The 13310-nt window shown below is 39.3% G+C and overlaps 1 protein-coding gene across 8 annotated transcripts in view; it reads right to left on the minus strand.

Annotated features, from left to right (window-relative positions):
• The window catches only part of abca2 (ATP-binding cassette, sub-family A (ABC1), member 2), a 280330-nt gene that overhangs the window by 217694 nt on the left and 49326 nt on the right, over positions 1–13310 (minus strand). For 4 of the 8 annotated variants that reach the window (XM_039804281.1, XM_039804283.1, XM_039804279.1 and 1 more), the window contains one exon: positions 11939–11941. The exons of the other annotated variants lie outside the window; for them this stretch is intronic. In XM_039804281.1, the coding sequence (XP_039660215.1) occupies positions 11939–11941 (3 nt within the window). The remainder of the gene's footprint in view (positions 1–11938; positions 11942–13310) is intronic. 8 annotated transcript variants of the gene reach the window in all.

The following is a 13310-nucleotide window of genomic DNA, read 5'->3' on the forward strand; positions in this document are numbered from 1 at the left end:
AATAAATTTCTGTGGCATGGCAAACAATCTCGCATTAAGCTCACCACTATGCAGCGAGAAAGGCAAGCTGGTGGCTTGTCCTTCCCAAACTTCAAGTTCTATGAGTGGGCCTTCACACTTCTCCTATCCTGGTTTCAATCTGATGCTCAAGTCTCTTGGCTAGCTTTGGAGGAGCGGATGATAGCTCCATACTTATTTACTAACATTCTGCATTCCAAAATCTCACCCCATCACGTTTGAGATTTGGTCCTATGATTTCACATTTGCTACTGATATGGAGGAGGGTGGAGAAATTGACTGGTTACTCTTTTGTTTGGGACCCACACTCTCCAATATTTAACAATGAGAGATTGTTAATTGGCGGTCGTCCTATTCGATTTCCTGATTGGGAAGAAAAAAAAAACGTTTGCACACTCGGTGATATTTATGGGGAGGGGGGGGTTACTCACTTTTCAGAACATATGTATTAAGCATGGTATCCCACCTCCTTTTTCTTTTATTTGTAGCTGAGATCGACTTTAAAAAGCAATGGTGCCCCTTTACAGGCCCCTCTTACACCACACCCACTTCGAAAATTGTTCCACTCTGCTGGGAGTACAAGAGGTTTTGTGTCAAGACTATACTGGATCTGGCTGCGGTATGCTTACAGACCCCTGGCATTGGACACGGTGTGGAGGAGAGATGTTCCAGATTTGGAAGCTATATTTGACTGGGATAAAGTGTGGATCAGTGTGGGCTTAGCATCCAGAAACCCTGATCATCAGCAAATACATTACAATTATATACACAGGGTATATTTAACTCCTAGGAAGCTTCATTTGATGAAGGTTATTGATGATCCTATGTGTACTCTCTGTTCCTGCAAAGTGATTTATAAAGTTATTTTCACGTTTTGGGAGTGTACCCCAGTGGCCGACTTTTGGAAGATGGTTGCCTTTAACCTCTCTAGGTTGTTTAAGATTAGATTGTCCTGCTCGCCTGCTACACTTAGGCCGGTTACACACTGGAAGCGTCGCGCAAGCGTGTCAGCTGCGTGGCGTGTCCGTTTATATTTCGGCTCCCATGTTAACAGGTTAGAGAACCACGAGATGCGAGCGTGTTGGAAGCATTTCCAGGCAAAATAGAATAGGAAGATATGTTTATATGTCATTTAGACACAAATACATATTAATAAATGACATATTGATGTTTGAAAGTCTAGGTTTTGACATCAATGTAGATATAAATGTAATACAAAATTTCAGAGAAAAGATTTTCAAATATTGCACCTGTCATACAGAACGAAATATTCTGTAACATATTTTGCAGTCAATACTGCCGACGTTGTCTTGCTTTAATCAAATCAGTAGGCTATATATAAATGGTAGGATAGGCTACGATAACAACGTAGTGTGTGTTCTGAGTGACGGTCCAACATCAGATAGGCTATATAGGCTCTTTACAGCTACACAAAGTTGTTCAGACAGCCCACTTACCCATTTAGCAGTTTGAATCTGTCGGCACTATGTCCCAAGATCAGCTGTCCCTGTACCTAGCAGCAGGAGCAGCGCCGCGTCAGACACCCTTCTGGTATGTAGGACACAGAAAAATCCACGCAGCTGACACGCAGCTGAGACGCAACAGAAACGCATCGCTCGCGAGACGCGTGGAGTGTGTAACCGGCCTTATTTTGAATGATTTGTCAAGGCAGGGTTTGACACTGAATAAGAGAAAAGCATTGCTGGCTAGACTTACGGCTGCAAAAAAATTAGTTGCCACACGTTGGAACCACATTCGCTCTCTTTTCGAGCTTGGGTTTTAACATATTTGGATATTGTTTACTTGGAGTTGTCGACAGCTAGAGTCCACGCAGCAAAAGAGTCAGCAATAGAGGCTTGGCATTCACTTTTAACTACCCTCCGCGGGCTTCAGGTTTAATATGTAACCGAGATTTGGAGTTCTGGATCCAGGGGGTGGGTGGGTTATGTCTGGGGTTTTATTTAGTTATTTATTTTATCTTATCTTATTTTATTTATTTATTTTTTCTTTTCTTTATCTTAGTTGCTAATCATACGTTTCTGTGTATATGTATAGGTAGGTATGTGAATATATGTTTTCTGCTCTATTTTTGAGGCGTATACATACCTGTACATACCGTCTCTTTAAAATAAAAAAAAAATTGATCACAAAAAAAAACATTATGGAAAGGATCCCTTCAGAGATAGAGATAGACCTTTAAAACCTCTTTGAGACCTTTCTGATTAACCAGAAACAGCTCTGAAGTCACTAGCGCTAAAGCAATACTTTTGGCGTGTATAGAGCCAACATTTTTTTTTTTTAAATGTCGGTGAACTATGTGTTTATTTCAACCAAAACTAGTGTTGTGATGGTTGGAAAAGTGGAAAGACGACCCAAAACGGCTTTTCATAGTTTTATTTTGTTTCTGTCGACTTTTAATAAAGTGTATTTTACGATGCTAAAATTACTGTTTAATTACATGGAGTCTGGTGGGTTTAGCAAATATGAAAGTATCTTACTCTTTAAAGCTACACTGTGTAAGAATTTCTCCCATCTACCGGTGGAATTGTATATGACAACCAACTGAAAATTACTTTCTATCCCCTCCCATTCCGAGCGAGTTTTAAATCCTACGGTGGCCGTATTATTTGAAGAAGTACGACTTCGTCCGTGAGTGTTCCTTCCAGTGTAATAATAGTTTTACATTATTTTGGTACCATTTCATTGCTAACATCAGCTATCAGGTTCCCAAACATATGCAAGCTAATGTTAGTAAAGTATCAGTGCTATCGTTATTCTGTATATTGTACGAGATTAATAGTGTAAGGCAATGTTTACAGCGTAGGAGAGAAGCAACAGAGGTTTGTGTTTTTAATATATTTCTCTGAGCAGTATGAACAATGTCAATGAAACCGAAATTAGCTCTTAGTATCTCCATCGTTTACACGCAGCTGTTCTAGCTGTAGCTAGCCTGTGTTACAACTGCACATGATGTGAGTTGTCTGCCAGGGAAATCACGACACATATGATTACGTTTATGTTGTAACATAACATTAACAGACAATCCTTTTTCATCATTGACGCGAAGAAAAGTATCCTAGACGTCATTCTAGCGTTATGCACAACCATGCTATAGTTAGCCAAGCAACTATAAAACTTACAATTTACACAAATAGGCAGAATTACCTTTTGAGAAGAAAGCAGGCAACTTCGGCTTCGCTTTTAAAATCCTTGCTCCTTATGAGCTCTTTCCATCTTGGTAAAGCCACTCCCATATTAACTTTGGTCTTGTTGCTTTGCCTGTCGCGTTGTCGTTTTAAAAAAGGCCCAATGTGTAACGTGTTAAGTTGTTAATTATTAAAATCTATGTTGCCCATTCACAAACTTGTCCTTTTTCATGAATATTTACCACCACAATCAATTCCAAGTATTCCTTTTGGCTTGAAATTTTACATTTGCATTCGCATGAACTGGGGTAGACGCTCCATATTCATGCGCCATCTTGAAATACGTTAGCCGGTAAGGGACATACGTTTTCGCTGTCACATGATAAACTCACAGGTGCTGCTAATGCTGCTAATGGGTATCGTTGCTTCCCGGCCCGGCAAGTTTGAAGAAGGAAACATGGAGGACCACACAAATTCAAAATCCAAATTTCAGGAACAGGAGTCTTCTTCTTTGCCCAGAAAAAGGATATTGAAAAGAGTAAGAGACCGGCTTTTTGAAGTGTGAAGGCTACCGTAGCTGTAATACGTACTTTGAACTGTGTGGTGCAAGAGAGTTGATTGCAATTTATGATCTCAACGCTAGATGGGAGAAATTCCTACACATTGGACCTTTAATTCTCTTTTTAACTTCCTTGGCGACTCCATTACATGTCCTCGAGAATAGGTGTGATCCTCCATCTTCAACAAGCTTTCAAATCTGCCAGCAGACGCAAATAATCTTCTCCCCCTCCCTGGCATTTGTCACAGTGCCATTGAGGGTAAAAGCATGAAAGGCGGAGGTATGTGCCTCTTTGGCTAATGTATTTTAAAGATGGAGGCGCAACATGGCAGCTGTCGAGCAACTCGCTTGAATGGCAGATTCTACGCTTAAGAGAATACTTTGATTAGTTGGTGGAAGTAATTACACATGAATGAGCACATATTTGTGAAAGAACAAAGGGGTTTTTGCTAAGAATCACACACTCGGCTCCCCGTAATAAGACAGGGGCTCCCCTGATAACGTGATTTGTGAAATGTTGGGGGGTCTCTAAAAATATTGACAATGTGTCATTTTGACGTGCAATTTCAGTTTTGTGTAATGTGATAATCGTGGATTATTATGTGTAAAATTGCAAAAATATCATTAATTCATGCACGGCAATTTAAACCTAATTCACTTCAATAATGATAACTATACATGCTATTCTTGTCATGAGCATCAAGGCGTGGCGGTGCTGCAGTGCAAATTCAACTCATGTTTAGTACTTGTTAACTCAAAGATTCATAGAAAAAATATAAACGTTGGAGGCCATTAATCGGCGCGCAAAGTCCTTGAAATCCATTCTGCAGTTAGCATCATATAGCAATGGCAAAAAGAAAACAAGGCAGTTTAATTCATTTTGGTTGATGACGTTAATAACACGACCGATTCACCTGCTGCAAGCCCTGTTAGTACACCTCCAGCCGGGGTGACAACGCAAGAAGAAGCTGAAGAAATAATGTCCTCTCTGGCTGAAGATGGTAGTGGTAATAGCTCGTCAGAGGCAGGTCACGATCCTAACCCCTCTTTCTCCACTCTCCCGTTAAATTGGAACAGCCAGCAGTGAAGAGACTGGAAGAGCCTGTATACATGGCTGTTTGTTAAGGATGGAAGCTTGGGGTGCGTCGCTTATTGAATGGAGGAATTATGGTATTCTTCAGTAGCCTGAGTAACTTTAACCGTTGTTCATGTGAAATCTCAAAGATAGCCTGATGCTTTGTTTATAGACTATTTGTGGGTGGCTGTTTGCTGTTTGACCTATCAATTCCTAGCGATAAAATATAATAGGGTTCATGCAGACATAAGACTAAGCAATTTTGAATGCTGTTGTATCAATTTTACATTATCCTGATCGTGCTGCTGCTCTTAGCCAGGAAACTCCTGTAAAATAGATTTGACCTCTACTGAAAAGAAGAATTGCCCAAACAGGTTTGTCAAAGTACATTAACCATTTTATACTATGTAGAATTATGGTTAGAGTGCAATTATTTCTTATTTTATTTTTTAAACGTACTCATTATCTGGTACAATGCAGATCCCTGTTGTTAAAAGAGTAATAAAGCTGTGTATCTAACAACCTCCAAATATTCAGGATAATATGCAGAACAGAAGGACAAGGGTCTCAAAGGTGAGAAAACAAACCCAGTTTATCAATTGAGACATTGATTAATTCTCAGGAGAAATTAAAATCTGTTCATGCCTTAATATACTTTGTTAGTTTTGGTATTTTTTTGAACTTTTATTTGCATCCTTTGTATATCACTCTTTTTCAACATATTAAAATTACTAAAGTTCAGCAATTAAGTACAGTAAAAGAAGGCTCATGAATTTGATCCTAGAAAAGAAATTAAAGAAGAAGCCCTTATACTCCAGCTGTTAAACCTCAGAATGACTGAAGAGTTCAAGTTAGAGACCCCATCATCTTTAGTCAAGTCCAAACCCAGATTTGGTTTAGGCTTCCTACACAGGATTTCAAAAGTGGTTGCGTAACACAGAAGTGTTTTAGCAATAAAAGGGTCTAAGTTAACAATTTCCAAGTGATAATTCAACGATATATAATGTTAAAGGGGTGATAGAATGCAAAACCGATTTTACCCTGTCATAGTTGAATAACGACAGTTCGGTGGGTAAATAGGACATACATAGAAGCTCAAAGTCCCACTGACACCCCTTTACTATGAAAATTTAATATTTTGAAACTGCCGCTGAAAACGGGCGAATCCCAACAAAGCTGGAAGTTGACGTCAACCTCCCAAAAACCGGAACCTTTGTCAGCCCATGGGTGTATTAAGAGAACGGTCACGCCCCAATATTTACATAGGCTACACAACTGACCTGAGATCAGGTAGTCTTCAGAATCTAGGTCGCGCATATCTCTGCTATTCCATTACAAAATTCACTTCTGAAACTTTTTTATGCGAGAAATCAACTATGTAAGGCTCAAATATGGGCCACTTTACGAAAATGGATGGCTAATTGCAAATTTTGTCCAACTGTGTGTCGGAATTCAGCTGCCGGTGCTGCCTCGCTGCCCGACCTGCCTTCCTTCACACACCCCGCCTGCTCTGAGGTACTTGGAGCTCCGTCACGACTGGCAGCCCACAGCACTCCATACCCGCGCAAAGTCACCGGTTTTTGGATAATGGACTACTAAACGCTGGTGCTCTGACAGAGCTCCAGGGCTTGCAGCTCCCCTCTTCCTGCTAGCTAAATGCCGGTGTGTGTGAGTGAGAGCACGGTCAGCGAGCTTGTTACGCCAGCAATCTGTTACCACAGGTTCCAGTTAATCTTTTAATGTGTGTAATTATAATGTGTTGAGTTATTTAAACAAACTATTGGGGAAATAAACGCCGCTTGTCCGCGAGTCTCATTGATAGAGCCTGCGGCTGGATGTAGCTCTATCAATGAGAGCTAGCTAGAATCCTCTTAGAATTCCTCTGGAATTCACAAATATTCATTATCTTGAAATCGGACACCGTTGTTAGCTTTATAAAACCTTTAGGGAGATGTTGTATAAGTGGCGTGACGAAATTCAAACTGTAAATATAATCGAATTAAGGCAAAAAGGAAGCTAACTATCCGTGATTTGTAGCTAGGATTGAAGGGACAGTCACAGCTAACGAAACACCTAGTCTTCACAAATATTCATTAACTTGAAATCGGACACCGTTGTTAGCTTTATAAAACATATAGTTAGATTTTGTGTAAGTGGCGTGATGAAATTCAAACTGTAAATATAATCGAATTAAGGCGAAAAGGAAGCTAACTATCCGTGGTTTGTAGCTACACATAGCTAGGATTGAAGGGACAGTCGCAGCTAACGAAACACTTTGTCTTCACAAATATTCATTAACTTGAAATCGGACACCGTTGTTAGCTTTATAAGACATATAGTTAGATTTTGTGTAAGTGGCGTGACGAAATTCAAACTGTAAATATAATCGAATCAAGGCGAAAAGGAAGCTAGCTAACTATCCGTGGTTTGTAGCTACACATAGCTAAGATTGAAGGGACAGTTGCAGCTAACGAAACACCTAGTTTTCACAAATATTCATTAAATTGAAATCGGACACCGTTGTTAGGTTTATAAGACATATATTTAGATGTTGTGTAAGTGGCGTGACGAAATTCAAACTCTAAATATAATCGAATTAAGGCGAAAAGGAAGCTAACTATCCGTGGTTTGTAGCTACACATAGCTAGGATTGAAGGGACAGTCACAGCTAACAAAACACTTTGTCTTCACAAATATTCATTAACTTGAAATCAGACACCGTTGTTAGCTTTATAAGACCTTTAGTTAGATTTTTTATATTGCGTGACATGTGTGTAACATGTGGTAACAGATTGCTGGTGTAACAAGCTCGCTGACGGCACTCTCACACAACGGGCCATTTAGCTAGCAGGAAGAGGGGAGTTGAAGGCCCTGGAGCTCTGTCAGGGCAGCGGTGTTGGTAGTCCCTGCTGTGGGCTGCAGCCGTGACCGAGCTCCAAGTACCTCATAGCAGGCCGGGGTCTGTGAAGGAAGGCAGGCCGGGCGAAGAGGCAGCACCGGCGGCTGAACTCCGACACACAGTCTTACCAAATTTGCAATTAGCCATCAATTTTCGTAAAACGGCCCATATTTGAGCTTTATATAGTTGATTTCTTGCTTAAAAAAGTATCAGAAGTGAATATAATAACGAAATAGCCCGATAAACAATGTATAACTTTGCAGTGTCTGAAATATGAGAGTCTCCCATGTGTTTCTATGTAGTTTGCTCAAACCAATCAGCGTAAGCTCATTCTGAATATTCATCAGCATACCATATTTGGAAGAAAAGCTCTTGTTCCAAATAGAGCCATATTCACAGGGTAGTTAAGGGCCTAATAAAATATCATTCGGGCAATTTTCAGCCCAACCAATGTTACATACCCCATTAGGAGACCTTAAGGAACAGTGTAAAATACCCTATATAATCATTCTATCACCCCTTTAAAGGGTCTGTGGGGTACTGGGAAATGTTAACTTGAAGTTGTTCATTTCACTGAGTTCATTGACATCTGTCCTCTCTGACCACCAAGCTGCGAATAAACACCACCAAGTCAAGGAGTTAAACACGTCAGAATCAAGTTAAACATGAGTTATAGAGGGAAAGCGTTAAGTACACAAGCCATTGTATGGAACAAGAATTATATGTAATGATTTAGCCAGTTGTACTCAGTCAAATTCACAAGATTTAGAACTGACTCTGTGCCTACAAATCATCCAAACACAAAAACCACACACCAAGACACACAGTTAGGGACTGCACATTTAAAGTCAACAAGCACAGAAATGTCTTGTATAATACAATTATAATAATAATAAATTTAGGACACTGCAGATAAACAGAATGCAGTGAGAACCTGTTAGAAGCTTTTGTAAAATGCTATAGAAAATAATTAAAGACTAGATGTGTCAGGGCTGAGAAGAACACGGAGGGAGGTAGATATACTGTATATTCATTTTCACCTACACACATAGATACAGTTAAAACCCCAGGGTTTCCCGCAGCACTTTGCAGTTAAGGCGGCCACCTAAACAACACACGCCTGCCGCCTTAACTACGTCGTCAAAAAAAAAAGTGAATGATCTAAATCTAATGAAGCAGAAACGCTTAATGTCAGATAACGTCCATAATAATTGGACTTTGGGTTGGATTTTTTGACAGTTTTCAGTGGTTATGAGGAGCATTATGTTGTTTATTCACATTTAAAGGAATAAATCGCCATTTCACCGTCACATGCGTTGTTGTTTGTGGGAGTTTGTCAACAAATGTGCAGGCAGCTGGGGCATGCCCGAGCAGAGTCGGGGTGAGTGGATTTACCGGAGCTTTGGCATATGGCAGGCAGGTAGCATTTATATATGTATCTCTGTCCTGTTCTTCACATCAGTGAGGCTTTCTTCTATTGATTCAACGAAGTGAATACATGACGAAGTGACTGGAACTATCCATCACTTCTCGCGCGTGGATTCTCAACGTCCCGGCTGTTGCCCGGTCTTTGAGACACAGCTGTTGTCTGTTTTTTTTCATCATTACACGCTATTGCGGTTAGTTAGCGTAGTTAAACACTACACACAGTGAAATTACATGTCCAGTTTGTACCCCTCTCCCCTCAGAATTTTCTGCGGGAAACCCTGATCCCGGACAACTCAGTCTTTCAGTGGCTCATAAAACTTAAAAGAATGTGGAAAATGTGAACTTACTGGATGGTAGCGGTTAGGAAAGCTTTTTTGCATTTTACAATGTTGAAAAACAACAAGCAGGTATAAAGTTATAAAAGATTTAAAAATAGAACATGAATTACTCCGAGAGTACTTATTTACTCATTGTAGTGAATACAAACCACGTGAAATCAAAGTTGCCAGAAGCTACACATAAAGCAGACCACAGCTTTAGTTGTACTATTGTTAAAGAACACTAAGTGCACTGCTGTTTAGCTGCATTTCAGTCCAGGGTAAAGAACATGTTGTGGGCCATCTTTGACTTTTATAGTGCCCCGAAAACAACATTTGAAGTGAAAAAGCTGTCAAGCACGAAGGTGGCTTTCAAGGTGAAGTTGCTAAAGCAGCAAAGTCTGCGTACAGAGAAGGTTGGGGTGGATAGATGGGACATCAAAACATTCAATCTTAACACAAGAACTGTTATAGCCCACGCCATTTAATGTTGTGATTCAATTCAATTGTAGATTACGGAATGAATTGTAGGAAGATGTTGGGAGCTTATTCCCCAGAGCCCTTATGTTTTCTCGCCCCGCAGTTTTCCTTGGATTAGGGTGGGACCTAAATCATGATTGCAGCTGTACACTGATTAAAAAATTCAGCTTGATTTACTCATAAAAATATGATAAATTTTTTTGCATAATTTTATTACATTGGTGAAACAAGACTAGTCTTCGTACAAACTACTTAAGTTTTCTGTCTGTTAAGATAACATTTGCACATAAAGTATACTTAATTTTATCAATTCTCTAGTAGTTGTTTTGTGTGTGTGAACTACATAACTTTAATTAATGTGTATTTTTTGATTGAATCCAACTTCATTTTTAAATCTCCATATTAAAAATTTAAAGTGGGAACTACTTTGTTTTTCCAAATTTGTAAGTGTATTTTAAAGTAACATTTACTCAAATTTCCTAATTAAGAACCAGGTACTCTAATACATATAATTTACTATTACTATGTAGATACTCAAGGAATGCTAGTTGAATGTATTTATTAAATACTGAAATCAAGTTATTACATTACAGCTGACAAAGGGTAATTTGGCAGTAAAAACTGACAGGGTCAGTATAAAAATAAACCCACATCACATATTGACTTAATGAGCTTTCCTTTAGCACCACCATGAAGGAAAATTTTCTCAAAGCTGAAAGGGCTTTATTTACGGTGGCCCTGAGAGGCCACAGCACGCAACAATAAGACAACACATGCAAATAAACCACAGCACGCAACAATAAGACAATGCCTATAACGTACTCAGAAGTGAATTTAGTGATGAATAAAATGGCGAAAATTGTTAAAATTGTCCTGGTGTTGTACCGGAAATGTACCGGAAACGCCAATGATTGAGGCATGTGTGCATGTGTGTTTCCCCTGAAAACACTTCCGTTGTGGTGTGGGCTATTTGCATGTGTTGTCTTATTGTTGCGTGCTGTGGTTTATTTGCACATGTTGTCTTATTGTTGCATTTTGTGGTTTATTTGCACGTGTTGTCTTATTGTTGCGTGCTGTGGATTATTTGCATGTGTTGTCTTATTGCTGCGTGTTGTGGTTCATTTGCATGTGTTGTCTTATTGTTGCGTGCTGTGGTTTATTTGCACATGTTGTCTTATTGTTGCGTTTTGTGGTTTATTTGCACGTGTTGTCTTATTGTTGCGTGTTGTGGTTCATTTGCATGTGTTGTCTTATTGTTGCGTGTTGTGGTTTATTTGCATGTGTTGTCTTATTGTTGTGTTTTGTGGTTTATTTGGACGTGTTGTCTTATTGTTGCGTTTTGTGGTTTATTTGCATGTGATGTCTTATTGTTGCGTGCTGTGGCCCCTCAGAGCCACCGTAGTTATTGCCTGAATTTCAGGAATACGGTCACAAAATGTAATCTTAATTCAATACATAAACATATGCATGCTGTGGTTGACAGTCATGTTAAACGGTAATTTCAGTTTTTTTCAATCTGGAAAATATTTTCTTATGACCGATGAGAACAACATGCAAGATGGCTAGAGTCTGCAGCATTCAAAACATCTTCTGTGGAAGTTCGTGCTACAGCAGGTGTCTGCAGGACCACATTTTGCCATTATGACACACACACACACACACACACACACACACACACACAAAAGGTAGAAATAATACCAGCTGGCTGGTGACAATGTATCCACTTCTACATCCATGACTTAAAGGAAAGAGACCCTAAATACCAAAAAAAAAAAATAGTATGAGCCGCTGAGTGACTGAAGTGTGTGGGTTATAGGGATGGCCTTTCATGATACATAGTATGGATCAGGGCTAGGGGAACATATAGTTTATATGCACACAAACAGAGAAACACAACCACAAAACAGGATTAACACACCCTGGTTAAGTTAACCAAAAGATCAAAATATCTTCATTAATGTATCATGTCAGCCAGGATCAGGTGTGAGGATAGAATTTAGTGATAATAAAACTTACACACTGGTCCATCCAACACATTGAGAACATGCATCACGCACAGGAAACAAACAGCCAGAAAGAGAGGAAGAAAGAACAGCAGAACGAGACAAAGGTGAAGTAAAACAACAAAGACAAAGAGCATCAAAATAAATTGGGTGCTACAATGGCTACAGGTGCACTGAGAACTAAACAGAACAAAATCAACTCAAGGACAGCGCAACACATTATAAAAAGGTGAATAAAGGACACAAATATTACAGCACATGGTGAGAGGCAAATCACATATTTGAAACAGCAGCAGATCTATGGAGCTAGAACAGTGACAGTAACCTGTGGTATTGAAAATAAAAATTGGCATTGAAACAACAAATATTGGCACTGAAAAATGTTGAACTGAAATATAAAACCCAAACATTCAAAAGTTATAATCTCACAATCCTATTATTTTATTTCACTTTGACATTTGTTTGCATTATAATAGGTTTTTCAATGTCAATCTACATTTTTTCTTGATTTCTGACTTTTTTCAGTAACCGTTTTTTTTTTACGCTATCAGGATTTTTACAATGTCACTGGTTTTCAGTTTCAACTTTCTGTCACTGTTTTGGCATAGGGAGGAGGGGCCTGAGGGGAGGGAAAAAGAGGGCGTGGTTTACAGGTAATTTGCATATCATTTGCATACTGTGAAAGACTGCACCTCCACAGGCATCCTCACAGATTACCCATATCTGCAATGGATTCCACAAGTTTACCTGGAACCTCCAAATATCAAGTAAGTCTGTTTATCTCTGCCATTTTTTTTCACGTAGAAGCAGGCTGGTTTAGTGTTAACTTTAAATGTAGGCCTAAGCTGTGCTGTTTTGGCAGAGGTTAGAACTGTTCTCTTAATACATCCATGGTTAGCACACGTCAGCTAACTTGTGGCTAATTGTAGCTAAGTCTCCTGTCGAACAAGCGGTAACGCTAGCTAATACCACATCAGCTAGCCCACTTGGGGGTTTAAAGTGATATTAATAGTGCACTGATGTGTCAGTCTTTAAGAGGATCGCCTGCTAGATCCCTTCAACAGTCTGCATTTATTTTGTACCCACTATATATTTGTACCACGCCTCCAGAGGGACCTTGACACTTTACCAGACTTCTCCAGGACCCTGTGCAGCTTCAAAATGTTCAATTAAACCTTTTTTTTTATTTTGTTTTTGATATTTATTATGGCCATATGTGCATAACAAATTAAATGCACACCCAAAGTGTGCATTTTATTTACAAAATAAAAGTGTATTGTTTTGTGAAGTATTCTAAAAGCAACTGCAGTCTTTTAACATTACTTGTCAATTACAGGATATACAAGATCTTTTCTAGGAGGGGGAACGTGACAGAAGAGTCTGCC

This window comes from Perca fluviatilis, chromosome 6 (assembly GCF_010015445.1).
Source record: "Perca fluviatilis chromosome 6, GENO_Pfluv_1.0, whole genome shotgun sequence".
Lineage (NCBI taxonomy): Eukaryota > Metazoa > Chordata > Actinopteri > Perciformes > Percidae > Perca > Perca fluviatilis.